The sequence below is a fragment of the Gopherus flavomarginatus genome, chromosome 9, assembly GCF_025201925.1.
Source record: "Gopherus flavomarginatus isolate rGopFla2 chromosome 9, rGopFla2.mat.asm, whole genome shotgun sequence".
Lineage (NCBI taxonomy): Eukaryota > Metazoa > Chordata > Testudines > Testudinidae > Gopherus > Gopherus flavomarginatus.
This window is the reverse complement of record NC_066625.1, coordinates 78,577,528-78,592,521: the sequence shown is the minus strand read 5'-3', so window position 1 is coordinate 78,592,521 and position 14,994 is coordinate 78,577,528. Positions and strand designations below refer to the sequence as shown.

General features: G+C 46.1%; 1 protein-coding gene across 4 annotated transcripts in view; it reads right to left on the bottom strand.

Annotated features, from left to right (window-relative positions):
- NTRK3 (neurotrophic receptor tyrosine kinase 3) overlaps window positions 1–14,994 on the bottom strand; it is a 338,382-nt gene that overhangs the window by 14,587 nt on the left and 308,801 nt on the right. For all 4 annotated transcript variants that reach the window (XM_050967400.1, XM_050967396.1, XM_050967397.1 and 1 more), the window contains one exon: window positions 1,603–1,761. In XM_050967400.1, the coding sequence (XP_050823357.1) occupies window positions 1,603–1,761 (159 nt within the window). The remainder of the gene's footprint in view (window positions 1–1,602; window positions 1,762–14,994) is intronic.

Here is a 14,994-nt window from a genome sequence, read left to right as displayed (position 1 = left end):
AACTGAGACAGGTGCAGAGACATTTGTGCAGTCTGGGTTCCAGCATGACAGCTTATCCATGTGGGACGTATGCATGCTCATTTGTGTGTGTGTGTATTTATCTCCAAGGCAAATGAAAGAGCAGCTCATTAAGTATCATAACAAGTGGCTTCTGTGATCATTTCTCTCGCTCTTAGTGTGTCTAAAACGTTTGTGCGTGCTGCTTTGGGAAGTGCAATGGGCAAGTATTAGTGATGTAAAGAAGCACCTTGGATAGTCCCTCTCTGCACTCACTCAATTAAGGGATCTGTGTCCTGAAAGCAGAAAAGGCACATTTCTTGTTAAAAGAGGTAACATTTCTGAAATCCATTAGACACACAATAGGTTAAAATGTGCATGTTTCCCGGGCACAGCTCTGTCACTGCACTCAAACGTGAGCTGGAGCACTGCTTGCTGTTCCAGACCTGCCTCTCCTGGATGTAACTTGAGCATGACCTGCAGCAATCCCTACTAGTCCCAGTTGTCAGAGTGCTTCTGTGCTTATCTGGCCAAACAGTGTGGTGGGTATGTTGTTAAATCATGGATTTGGGAGTCAAGGGACCTGGGATCTATTCCTAGCTCTGTCACCGTGTCAGGCTCTGTGCCTCAGTTTCCGTCTCTGTGAAATAGGGATAATAGTTATTTCTCTGAAAGATGCTTTAAATTCTATGCCGAAAAAGACCGTAAGAGCGGCAAGCATTAATTACCACTGTTATTGTGAACATCTGGGAGATGACCATCAAACTCAATGCACTGATTGCTCTGAAAGCCTTGTTGCAAAGATGGCAATGGAAGAAGAACAGCCCTTCTCCCTGAGCAATAATGTTCCATTTTTATGGTCAGATCTGTCCCTCCCGCATTCACCCGCAGCTCCCACTGGGGTCAATGGGAGTTGTACATGAACATACAAGGGAAGAGCCTTGACCATAGGTGCCTGCTGTGCATTGGTATTTCCCAAATTCCCCTCCCCCTTTGGGGTGCACATTGAGTGGCCTGACCCAGCTTTCTATAAAATACTGGGGTCCACCCCATCCCTGCACTTCACCACCTGCAGCCCTCGCTATGACCAACATTTTACATGCCCCAGGTTGGGAATTCTGCTGGAAATAATTTACTTGCAACAGGATGCTGTTTAAAGCCAGCTAACTCAGTGCCAGTGTGGGGCGCATTAGCCGCTCATGTACCTTACTTTACTTGTGGCTCACTCAAACCCAGGAGAAAGGGGCAGGGGTGGGATGGGAGGAATTATGGATTGGGGGCTCTTCTCAAAGTAAGAAATTCTGTCAGGCTGCATTTTCCAGACAGAAACCATGGCTTCACCTAGCCCTTCCTCTGCGAGGCCATGATGCTGTTATGAACAATGGCACCCGAGGTGGGGGAAGGCTAGGACTGCCTCTTAAGAATGTGAAAGGTGGTGGTGTACTGTGGCTTCCAAGGTGGATAAGGGAGGCGAAATAACCCACCTCCAGGTCTCAAAGTGCCCAAAACATCCTGCAACAAGCATGTTGTGTGACTAAGCCCCTTTCCATCATGTCTTGTCTCGTCTCCCCTCCCCAGCCCAAGATGCCCTGGTTTATCCTGTACCTCTGTGTTTGAGAGCTGAAACCAGGGCTGCTTCCCATATGTGAAGATCTCCCAGAGGATCACCCCAAAGCTCCACACATCACTCTCTGTTGTGAACTTCCGGTACATGATGCTCTCAGGGGGCATCCAACGGATGGGCAGCATGGTGTGTCCTCCAACCTGCATGGGGACAAAGGCACAGGCAAATCTGGGTTATCAGAGCCATAAGAGAGGGGAAAGTCTGCACTTAGTGAAGGCTACCCGTGTGGGTACTCACAGGCGAGGCAAACGAACTCCTCCCTCTAACCCCCACACACTCACCCATCAATGCAAACTAGCTAATATCATAATATGACAGATTGGAAGTAAAATACATTGAGATAAATGATCAGCTCCAAAGATTTTCCTCTTCCCAAACCTGACTTACAAAATAATACAACAAAATGCCTAGACCGTGTTCAACTGCTGAAGAAGAAACAAAAGGCAGGAAATGTACAGTCTAAATCAAAGCATCATCCTTAGCCTTCCTGGGCCTAGATATTGCAGAATGAATGTCATATTCAGTTTTATGCCTGAAATACATAGAACTATGTAGGGCAGAGGTATGTCCATGTTCTTTATAACTTATCTGCTGCCTAGGACTGCCTCAAACCGGTTTGGGCTCCTATTAAATAACTGCACAAAGGGGTGTGTACGCAGAAAACTGCACCAGGAATCCACTCAAGCAACTGCAGGGGCAAAAGCACAGTTAGTGGATGAAGGCTTGGCCTTCACACTCTTAGATACCGCGGTGATGGGCGCAACATAAGAACCTACTCACAAAGTAAAGTCTTCCCCCTCAGAATGTCTGAAATCTGTGGAGCCTCTGAAATAATAGCCTGAGACTATTCCTCTGAGCTATGCTGGGTAGAGGAAGCATGTCTGGGACAGAGTTCCCCCATCACTAGTACATTTCAGTCCAACCGGGGAAGTACACAAGCCGCGGCAGCAGGAAAGCAGAAGGAATCACTTTGTCCTTGCTAGAGATTTTTGTACAACTAAGTCTCTGAGTAGAACCAGCTTCTCTCTGTTCTGTCCTTCAATACAGGATTCACCATCTGCAGGGGAATAACTAATTGATAGGAGTTTTGAACAGCATGTGTTGAGAGCAGTGTGGCTCCATGTCTCTGGCATTCATCTCTTGTGAGGGCAGAGTATCCTAGACTACCATTCTTCTCGTACTGATGCTGAGAGACTCCCTTCTGTGTGAGTGTGCGTCTGCACGTGCACGCTTGGGAAGCTCTTTTCATACTATTACAGACACCAACCAGTGGAAGCACTAAAGTTCAACCACATGGCAGCTGGAACGAAGCGGCTGGAGTCTTTCTCAGCCTCTGGAGATGAGCAGAGGCAAAGGAAGCTGCCTTTTGGGATAGGGGCTGGAGCACATGGCCTGAAATTTCAGCAACACGGGGCTGCCTGTGTGCAGTGTGCTGCTGCTGTTCGTGGAAAGAGGGCTGGTGTACATTTCTGTAAGTAAACAAATGACACAAAGACGGTACCCTGACTCCATGTCATTGGTTTCCCATCCAAAGAGAAACCATCCTTCCAGGCCCCCAGTTTCAGCTACTGCTCGGTCAAGGGGGCAACAGTACTCAAAAAGAAAAAGCTTTGCAAGTCCCTGCTTTCCTCACCAATTCTCAAAGCTCCCCTGATTCATTAGAATGCTGCCAGCCCTAAAGCAGTGCCTGTAAAGAGGCAAGCTACAACACTAAGCTACAGAAACAATTTCATAGGAGGTGTTCAAAGGAAGTTGTGACATGGGTAATACACATGGCACAGAGAGCCCTTAACCAGGAAGTGGGGATCCAAACTTCCCCAGAGTTTAATGGGGTGCAGATCCAGGCTCTCAGAGTTCTCTCAACTGGCCCTCTCTCTAGTTCTTAGTACAGCCTAATTTTACCAGAAGTCTGATTCTTTTAAAGTCTCAAAACTGTCTTTCACTTTAATCTGTGCAGATGCTAAAACTGCAATTCATGAGGATGAATGGCTTATTGTAGCTCCATACCTCCCAGTTAGAGCTCCATCTCTGGCTGAAATGCTCTTCGTTTGCTGCCTTGAACCTCCAGGAATGCTATTCCTATCGCAAATGGAAAGACTCCTTCCTCTGTTCCTTTTAAATCTTGGCTGAGATTTGTGCTCTTTCCTGCACTTCCAGCTTTTATGACTTACTTTCCCTTATTTTGAAGGACTCCAAGGAAATTCCTTGTCAACACAACATGACATATATCCAAGTTGGTTACTGAAAATTACTTTGTGCTAATGGTTGGCTCTCTGCACTCCTTTAGTAGCACTGACTCAGTTTTCCAGCTCTGTAAATCTGCCATATCTTGGAGAGTGTGAGACATACAAGCAGGGAAATATATATTGTGTACATGTAACCTCCTTTTGAACTAGACCCACGCCAGTCAGGAAGTTTGTGTGCCAGATCCTCAGTTGGTATAAACTGGTGTGTAGCTTCACTGGCTTCAGTGCAACTACAACAATTTATACCAGCTGAGGATCTGGCTCTGAAAGTAGAAAGAAGAACTAATGAGCCAAATCACGAGCCAAGTCATTGGCCTTCTCTAGACACACATTGGGGAAAAATTACCCATAGAGTGAAATACAAGGTCAGCTGTTGTCCCAAGGATGTAACGACAGAATTTTGGCTTAGTTCATCTGTTCACAGACATGGAGTGCCCAGGGGCTCCTCTCATCTCTGTACTTCACGTGCAATGTATTTGTTATTGAAAAAAATACCAATAATTCATTAGGAAGATGGACATAGGCAAAAGCAAAAGACTCTGGAGCCCAAAACATGCCCAATCTAGGGCTGTAAGTAAGGGTTTCTTGGGAGTTCTGTATTTCAGAAGGGTAGCAGCTTTTAGTGGGTGCAGAGTTAATGTAATAACTGTCATTTGACGTTTTCAAAGCATAGCCATTAACTCCTCACCAGCAGCGCACCAGGTTGATTAGGAATATAAATTATAATCCCCACTTCACAAATGGGAAAACCAAAGCACAGAGAGGGGACAGGACTTTGCCTGAGGTCTCACAGTTGGTCGTGGCAGAGCTAGGTATTGAACACAGGCGTTCCTGGATCTCAGTTCTGTGCTCATTCTACTACGCCCCGCTGCTTGCTAATGTTGCAAACGTTATAATCTAGAATTGAGAGCAGACAGATTGGACTGCATAGGCTACAGTACATAAACTGGCATGTGGCCTGGATAACAGAAGATCCTTCTTACCCCATGTACTGGCTACAAAAGGCATTGCGCTTTGGGGGTTCTTCCCTGTTCTGAACCCCTCGCCTCCCATTGTAGAATCACATAAGTGTGATTCCCAGGCCTGTGCACTGTACCTGGGACCACCTGGAGTAGCATGCATTGGCAAAAGCACCAGAGAGAAATGAGGCTATTAAACAAACCTGTCTACAAAACAGACTTTATTTTTCCTTTTGCAGAGCCAATTTACGTTTTATGTCCTTGGCTCTGGAGAGAATCATTATGTATATTTATAGGGAAGATGAAAGTTTGCTTCAATCAATCCACAGTTTGCTGAGACAGAGCCCAGGGTGGCAGTTTCCTGCAATAACAGTGATCGCGCAGGCTGACTCCTTGTCAAGAGACTGCTGCTTCAAAATCATTTCTGAACGATTTCTGTTACTCTGATCTCCACCACTCCCACCCAGAATGAGAGACACAGCAGAGCTAGAAAAGAGCTCTTCTGAGATCCAGACCTGTCTCCCTGAGGCAATGCAGGATTGTCCAGTGCAGTCTTCAAAGTTCCAAACGATGCAACTCCCATAACTCCCGTTGAGAGATGTTCTACAACCTGGTTACAGGTTTTTCTCTCAAGAAGTTTACCCTGACATTCAGCCTAAATTCTTCCTTTCTTCTCCTTTGCTCCTAAAAGAACTCCCCCTCTTCCTTGCAATTTAAACTCTGTGTATTATTGCCACTAATTATTTGTATAACTATAGCACCACCTAAGAGCCTTAGTCATGATCAGCACCCCATTGTGCTAGTTGCTGTATAAACACACATCATATTTGCAGCCTTCCCGCCGAACTTAGCCAGACAGTTTTAGCTCTTACTTTTTCTGTCTAAAAAACCTCTCCCGCTTCCATATCCTTTCCATTGCTCTGCTCCTTCCAAAACTATCCTGGTAACATGATGCCCACAAATGAATGCAGCCTGTGGTGCATTTGCTTCAGAGCTGTGGAGAACTGCCTTTTGATAAAATAGCCATCTTAGAATCAGGATAAACCACTTTCAAGGTCATGCACTGTTCTATAATCGCACATTTCCAATGGCCCAGGGCACCTGGCCTTTGCTTTGGGGCCTCATTACACATCGGAGGCAGCAGATTGCAAGATAGCAGGCCACTCCCGCAGAGTGGCTTATTGCTGTATTAGAGCTGAACCTCAGGGAAATGGGGGAGGTTCATGAAAGGCCAGGATTAATGGCCATTAGGGAGAGGGATAATTAGTTAATGCTAGTACAGCACTTTGAAGATGTAAAGCTATATAAGTGCTATGTATGATAATTATTATAAGGCTCCAGGTTTGACTGCCAGGAAGGAAGCCTGGTGTCTGGGGAAAGAAGTCTCCTTGTACCCGTTTTCTGAATGACATCTAGCTGATTAGGAAGGACTAAAAAGACATGCCATCCCCAGTGAATGTGGCCATACAGCAGCAAGCCATGGAGAGGCTTGCCAAGGCAGTGCAGTGTTTCAGACAATGGGGCGCTTGGGCACCTACTCTCTTAGACGTAGCCGAGACTAAACACAGGCCTGGGCCAAAACCCTAGCCCAGAACTCCCTTAAACTTTGGATTTAGGGGTTTTTGGTTCTGATCCCCACTCTGGAGATAAAGGCCAGCTGGTGTGTTAGGATCCAGAATCCAACTCCTCCAAACATCCTCTAATTGAGCCTGACCTAAATTTGTGATCCACGCCCAGGAAACTGTTTAACGTACACAGGGCATTGCTTGGAAGGAGGAAGGGTCACTTGGCTGGCATTCATCTGGGAGGCCTCTGCTCTTGTCACTTTTGCTGCTGCCTCAAGGAAAAGCTACTCAAGTCTGAGTCACAGAAAATGTGTCTCTTTAAATGAGGCAGTTTTCTGGAGAATTTTGCCTTTTGTGTGCTGGAAGGTTAGATGTTGTTTGTTTCGCTTCTTCCTGGCCAAGGTAGGGGGAATTAGAGAACTTGGTGGCATCTCCCTGCCTGTTTGGTTTCTGAATGCAGTTGAATCCATTCAGCAAATGAATTCCTTTTAAACCTGGTGACAGGACACATGCTCTGTGGTTGCTGTCTCAACTCTGGCTGTGTGTGGGGGTCGGAGCAGAGCTCTCCGTTAATTGCAGAACTGGCTGACTTCCCAGGCTGGGATGGGATAGAATATGTGTGCATGTCCTTCAGAACCTCAGCACCAAAAGCACCTGAAGATTCTCACCTCTGGACCTTCTTTTAAAAACCAGATGTGTGTCCCCGTCAGGACGAGTTCATTTCTGCTGAGGACAATACTTGCTGTTCAATAATCTAGAGTACTCTTGAGTAAATAAGAACTGCACATGCCTGGGTCATCTTCTGAGGGGAAGTAAGAGCACAGCGAATACAGCTGAGATGCGGGAAAAGCCTCTGCATTTGGCAAAAACAACAAGTGATGCTGCCATCTGCCCACCACAGCAGGCTGTGATTGGCCTGCAGTGGTGAACCGTGGCCAGTGGGAGCCATGATCGGAGGGACCTGCAGACAGGGCAGGTAAACAAACTGGCTCGGCCCACCAGGTGCTTTCCCTACACAAGTGGTGGCCCCAGTTTGAGAACCACTGCCCTAGAGAAATGTAAAACGAAGGAAACAGTTCCTTGTTCCACTCCTTTTGACAAGAAAAATAAAATGGAAAGGATCCCACTCAACAGAGAGGCTGCTGTTTGGTACCAGAACATCACTTGTCCTTATAAATGTGGGGAAAAGACTCGGATACACTGCAAGGCAGATGCGTAACTCCGTGTGGTCCAGCTCCAAATCTTGGATCTGCTGCAAGAGGCTCCAGATTCATGGAGGCAAAGCCTCTGAGTTTCGTAGATGTTTCTAACGTAGGTCCTCTCACCAACCCCATCTTGCCTTCAGAGTTGCACGGATCTCTCCTGTTTGGACACACCAGCTGGAGGAGGAGTATCCTGTGTGATTATGAAGACCTTGAAAAGCAATTCCCCTGAGATTGTCACAGCATCTCCAGATTCAGACATCCTGCTGCTGCTCTACTTGCAGTCCATGTTCTTTCCCCCTCAACACAACCTCTCACTGCAAATGTCAGGCTTGCTGCTCCCTGCAAAGAGCAGATCAGACAGACCGTCCATGCTCCTTTCTTCCTCTGCTTTAGCTCTTCCACTTAACCTAAATTCTTTGCTGGCCACAGCTCAGGCCTACAGCAGGGGAGACAACACACTGCACTCAGGGCTTTTAAGCTCTTGTTCTTTATCCATGATCCAGCAGGACACGCGAGAGACTTGGGGCCTTGTGACTTCGCTCATTCAAATGGTCCCAGCTGCTGCAGCCAGAGTGGAGAATTAACTATTGCCTTCCCCCCAAAAAACAAACAAACATCAACTGATTTTCTTCAGCCTCTTGTGTCTCCTTGATGCAGCTGCTTTGCAATCCCTCCACTGCCCATGGGGATGGCAGTCACAGGCTTTACACTAATCTCCAGTCTCTCTGTGTAACGATTACATAGGCAGCTCTGCACTCTCACGACTTCACATAGCAGGCCTTGTGTCCTGCCTGGGTGTCAATAGCTGCAGGCAGCTTATATCTTATAGGGCAAAAACTGGGCCCTGTTCATAGCTCTCAGTGAAGTGCCCTGCACCTGTTGACCACGTCTGTGTTTACAAATAGGCATGGCCTCTCCTAATCAGACAGTAGCTGGCACCTGTGTCCCCTTACTTGTCACGAGGTGGGAGGATGCAGTGGCCTGGCTGTGAGGTGAGGAGAGGAGTCTGGAATCACCTCTGCCGGGACAGAGAACCAATTGTGCTTCTCATAAGGTGGATGTAGAGAGCTGGACGCACCTGTTATGAGGCGGGGGAGATGACCAGATGAAGTTACGGCAAGGTCAGGACGGGGCGAGACACGCCTCCTGGAGGCAGATGGACTACCTGTTCCCTACAGACTTGCATTCTGTGTTTAAATACAAGTCTAAAAATAAAGTCTCTCACTGACATTGTTTTTCCTTACTTCATTTAACAATCTGGTTGGTTTATGACCCGTAATTCTGAATCAGGTGCAATTCAGCAGTGTAATTTGCAAGCAGGGACACTGTCCTTTTCACCCTTCCCCCGTCTCTGCTCCTTTGAGTTTGTTGCAATCCCACGGTTTTCAGCATTCCTAATGAGCCATTAACAATCTGCCAATTATTTATGCAAATGAGGGGGAGCAGACATGGAGGGGTGGCTGTAGCTAGAGGTAAAGTCTGCTGCCTTAAAATGGCCTGAGATAAATCATTGCTACTCTAAGAGCTGCCTGCATCCAGGATTGTTCTCTGTTATTACCTGTCACCTAGAAATGCCAGAGGTAACACAGAGAGTGGTTACAAAAAGGGAAATAGAGGATTAATCTCACAGATATTTTTAATTATGTTTGCCAAGAACACAGACAAGAACTCAGTGTGGCCAAACCACAGCTCAACCCTTCCCTCTTGTTCCCTCAGAGCTCAGACATCAGCACCTACTGCTATGAAGGAGCTAGGCTAACCATATGCAAATATGCAAATGAGCATGATCCAGCACTTTGCTTTTGCTTCCAAAACTATGCCTCAAAAATAGTACCTTCTGAGCACATGTGGAGTTTTACACGTCACAGTCATATTTTGTTCAGCTGGGGAGGCAGCTGGTCCTGCAAACTGTCCAGGTGCAGCCCGGACACAAGCCAAATGTCTGGAGTAACAGCGAGGAAAGCCTTTCTCAGCTCTAAGAACAGGAGTACTTGTGGCACCTAAGAGACTAACAGATTTATTTCAGCATGAGCTTTCGTGAGCTACAGCTCACTTCTTCGGATGCATAGAAGAAGTGAGCTGTAGCTCACAAAAGCTCATGCTGAAATAAATTTGTTAGTCTCTAAGGTGCCACAAGTACTCCTGTTCTTTTTGCGGATACAGACTAACACGGCTGCTACTCTGAACCCTTTCTCAGCTCTGATTTGCAAAGTGCTCAGTGCAGCCACCAGCAATGCTACCAACTTCATAACCCCATCTGCTACTACAGACATCATGTCCCAGGCAATGCCCAAACTGCACACAGTAACAGGCTGCATAGGTGGACAGAGGCACCTAATATCCATGTAATGCAGTGTTTCCCAAACTTGGGAAGCCGCTTGTGTAACGAAAGCCCCTGGTGGACTGGGCCAGTTTACCTGCTGCGTCCGAAGGTCCGCACCGCTTCCAGCAGCTCCCATTGGCCTGGCGCGGCGAACCACAGCCAGTGGGAGCTGCAATTGGCTGAACCTGCAGACGGGGCAGGTAAACAAACTGGCCCGGCCCGCCAGGGGCTTTCCCATTCCAAGTTTGGGAAACATTGATGTAATGGAATGTCTTCCAGTTGTATCCAACTTTAATAAAGAGGTGTGGCCCATGGAAGCTACTGATATCAGCATATAACACTCCATATTGACCCAAGATACTCATGGTCCGAGTGTGTAATTCTCCCTCACGCACTGAGAAGCTAATGTTGGTTGGATCATGATGGAAATTTGCATGAGTGTCCAGGGGCATCCCTCAAGGTTTAGTGATATGGGTTCCTGTGAGGGACAGTGGAGAACTCTGCAGGCCATTTTAGCCTGCTGACCAACACTTTGGCTACCCCTGAAATTATCCAATCCCCTCCAACCACCTTCTTTTTTGCTTTATACTCTCCCAGCCTCATTCTGGCATGTGGCCAACTGACATCTCTTTTGGGCTGTGTATTACCAGCTCTCAGACTGATTTTAAAGTCTCCCATATCTGCAGGATCATACAAGAGCATACGTTTTGGAGTTGGCACTACATCATCAAGTCATGCGTTATGGTGCAACCTGACAGTGACCTGATAGTACAGTGATGGGTGTGTCAGGGATCAACAGCTAATCAGATAGACATGCGTTAAGTCAAAACAGCAGGCTGTAAGGAATGTCTTTAATACATTTCTCTTTCTACGTGCATTATCTCGGGGCATGAACTTAGGTGGAGTTTTATGTCAATAGATTCTTGCTCAATAATATGCAAGTAAACTGACAAAATGGGCTGAGGTATAAAGCTCAAAAAACTGCAGTGATAAACAAATTGCATGTACTACCACTACATGCAAAGATAGTGTCATCTCAGTATCTCAATCTCTCCTCTCCATTAACCCTATCTCTCTGTCCTGCCCACGACACCCTCTCTGGAAAAATCATGCCCATTTTTCATCTGCAGCCAGATCCACTCCTGACTGAAGAGTATACATGATTTAGACAAGGCTCCATTACTTAACTTCTGGATGCTGGATAATCAGTTCAACTTCCTTGGCATTAATCATAATAATATTCAAAATTCATTAGGGTTGATTGTTTGGAAATCTATTTCCTATTAATGTCAGTTTCACTGAGCTCACGCCTGGCAGCCAAAGACAGAAATGTCCTGGCGGCTTAAAGACAGAAATTTAATATAATGCAGGGCCTGAGAACCCCATGATACATAAATCCCTTTCTATATGTGAAACAGTTACTCTGGAGGGTAACCTGAAATCTTCCAGTGTTGTCCTCTGTGTTGAACCCAGCTGTACTGCAATGCTGGGATGTTAGCACATCATGCTGCAATGGAACATCACAAGCCATAGAGATGTAGGGCTAGAAGGGATCTCAAATGGTCATCTAGTCCATCCCTCTGTGCTGAGGTAGGACCAAGTATACCTAGACCATCTCTGACAGTTGTTTGTGGCATCCTCAACACTGGAGGTTTCTAAGCACGAGTTGGACAATCTGCTTAGGTAACCTGTTCTATGGCTTAATTATCCTTATAGTTAGAAATTTTTTTGTAATATCCAACCTAAATCTCCCTTGCTACAAACTAAGCTGATTACTTCTTGTCCTGCCCTTGGTGCATACTGCACCAGCCCATAATAACTTAATAAACCTGTTGGGTCAGATTAAAAACTGCATACACGTAACTCTCATGCATACAGTTGTGTGCCTAAACAGCATATGCAGTTTCCTAAATTGTGTGCGCAAAACAGGAGACATGCAAAAGCGCGTATAACAATTAAAGGGCTATTTCAAAAATCTGCCTCTTATTGTTCTGCAAATGTAGCAGTAGCTTTAGCCTATGATATGGGGGTCTAATGTTTTCGAAGGTGATGAATCCTTTAGAAATATGGTAGTTAGACAATCTCCATTAAATCAGGACCATCTCATCAAAATCCATTTGGTCACATTTAGTCAATCTCTTGTGGGACAACACAGGACAGTTCCTTACTGTACCTCTGCTACTGCTTTGTCCTCTCCAGTCTATTTAAACAACTCAGGTGATGGTGCTTTCACCTTCTCCTTAGGATGAGATTCTCACTCTGTTTTAGAACAGTGGGTTATCAGCTTGAAAACCTCAAAGAAATATTGAGTAACTTCAGACTGAAGTTGCTTTTGATTCCTGGCCTAGTCAAGTACCAGTTATTGGCAGAGAAGGCATGGATGGCATGTCAAACAAACATACTACATCCCATGTCAGAATGAAGATCTCAACATTCAGGACTGCAATGTCACACCCACTAATGATGCGATTACACTAGTCAGTGCCATTAGGGAAGCAACGTCTGCTCTGACATTGGTCAATGGGAGAGAAGCATGAGGAAGGCAGAACTAGGGGTTAAGGCACCGCTAGAGAGGATTTGGAGCACACACATTTTAGACACTGTGATGATGCAGTGATTTGATATGTGATGCTAATGGCTCCACTTCCTGAGGCCAAGCAAGGGGAATGCTCTGCACTGGATGGAGCTCTTTTCTTGCATGTTCCAGACACTATAATGCATGGGCAAAAAAGTGCTGGAGCACAGAAACAGGAGGCTGCAGCAGGTGACAGCACCCACAGAAAAGTGGAAGCAGAAGGGGACAGTTGCTGAAGGTGTCTGAGTGGGTTACAAGAGGGCAGCATCAGCAGCAGAAAAATGGAGAGCTCAAAGCACCACTAGGGGGAGCAGCAGCCCATGCCGAAAATGGATCTGGGACTTGTTTCTGGAAACAGTAACAGGCTAATTTTAAATTCTGATACTACAGTTTCCACTCTGTCCCTTTCTATCCAAGCATTTGTCGTTAGAGTGACTTGCAGTTCGCTGTCCTGGTTGGTGGTGTCTCCAGAACTTCTCGATAGACCAGCATCCACGGTGTCTAGTGACTTACTTATCCTAATGGTCTTTTATTAAAACACTTCTCTGCACTTTATTTGGCAGAGAAATATATATTTTTTCAAAACCAAACCAAACCCAGGTATATGCTGATGCCTGGGTTCTAAATGCCATGAGAGCTCGGAAGAACTAAAAGCCCATTTCAGACATTGCTGTCTGACATCTCCTGCACCACCGGCTCCCTTTCCTGAAGCCAACCGGAGGCCCTGAGCCATTCAACCCCTAAGGGATGCATTCTGCTAAACCCACCCCCCAGTGGGACAGAAATGAAAGCTTTTGCTGGAAGCCTGTGTTGCCCCGGATGGTCAACTGTCTTAACCAGATGCATTTTTTGGATGTCTCTCTGGACACCATCTCTCCATTAGGTTTAGCCACAAGAGGAAGGACGGAAGGAGAGAAATACAGAAACCGCTAATGTTCAGTTGTGTCTGGTGGGAGGAATGACACAATGCAGATATGCATAAGGCATCATTTCTTCCTAGATTATATCCTTGCTAGGTCATTTACTGAGTGGAGAAGTTTATCTTTACAAATTATGAGCTAGATCCTCAGCTGACTTCACTGAAGCTCCTCTGAGTTACATCAGCTGAGGATCTGGCCCTATATTTATGTTCCAGGAATTCTGTATATGTGTGTATTACACATACGGACAAACACACACTGGCCACATAGCTAAACCAAACGAAAAGATGTTGTACCAAAGGAATTAGAGTTGGAAAATACCTTCTATGTCCCACTCAGTTTATCACCCTTTGTGAATGGAGGACCGTCCCCTGAAGGATATTTTGATGACTTCAGTTCTAAACATCCCAAATGGGCTTCCACCGTTTCCCATGTGCAAATATTCCACAGCCAAACATATCTCACTATCAAGGAGATTTCCCTGATGTTCACGCTGCCTTTCTCTTTCTTATCTCCATACCATTGCTCCATGTACAGCCCTAAATAGCACTTCTCTGACGCTACTGAAAATCTGCTGCTTTCCAATATTTGCAGACTGTCATATCCTCTCCCTTCCTTGTTGCTTAGCCAAGCTAAACATAGCTAGGCCTTTTAATCTTCGTAAATCAATGGCCCCTCATGATTTCTGCTGCTCTTCTCTGAAGCCTTTTGGGTTTGTCAATATCTTTCTGGTAACGTGGTGCTGTGGCACGGAGCCTGCCTGCACAAGGAAGTAATATCTGAGGTATGGTTGCAGTAGAGACTTTTGGAGCACAGACCTATCTCCCTGCTCCTTTATGCGATTGTTCCGTACATACAGCCTCAAAGTGCACTGGCCTTTGTGTTCCGTAGCACGCAAGCTCTGTGGCGAATTTCCCTGTCACACGATTCAAACAGGACAGTGTTTACCCTAAGAAAATAGGATGTGATCTCAGGGTAAATGATACAAGTGCACATTACAGGGGTTCTTTTGTGTATGGGACAGAACTGGTTTCACGTGAGATGTGTGATGTTAATGGAATATGTGCTTTATAATCAAAGACACTCTTTCAAACTCTCTCTCTCTGTTTGAATTTAATGCTTGTGAAAATGAGGGACAGAAACCATTAACTAGAGGCAGGCCCAGTGTGGGCAGGTCCAGTGTGGCAGGCACACTTGCTCTGCCAGTCCACTTCAATCCTGATCTGCAGGAATACCTGGTATTACAGTCATGGGCCCCGACATGCTGCTACTTCCAACCTGCAGCACACCCTGACCTTCCACAATTGCATTCTCCTCACATAGTCCTGCTGGTGCTCCTCAGCCCGGATCTATGCCGTATCCTGCTAATCCAGTCCTGTTGCTCTGTCAAAGCCCTGGGCCTCACGTGCTCCAGCTCTGCTCTGTGGATGCAATTCAATCCTGAAATGCAGCAACACCTGCTGTTCCAGTCCAAAACCTCCTAGCACACATAATTTGTATCTCCTTCCATTTCCACTGTGTATCTCAGAAACTCTGGGTCTGTCTCTTCTCTCTCCTCTTTTCTACATATGGCCTCTCAC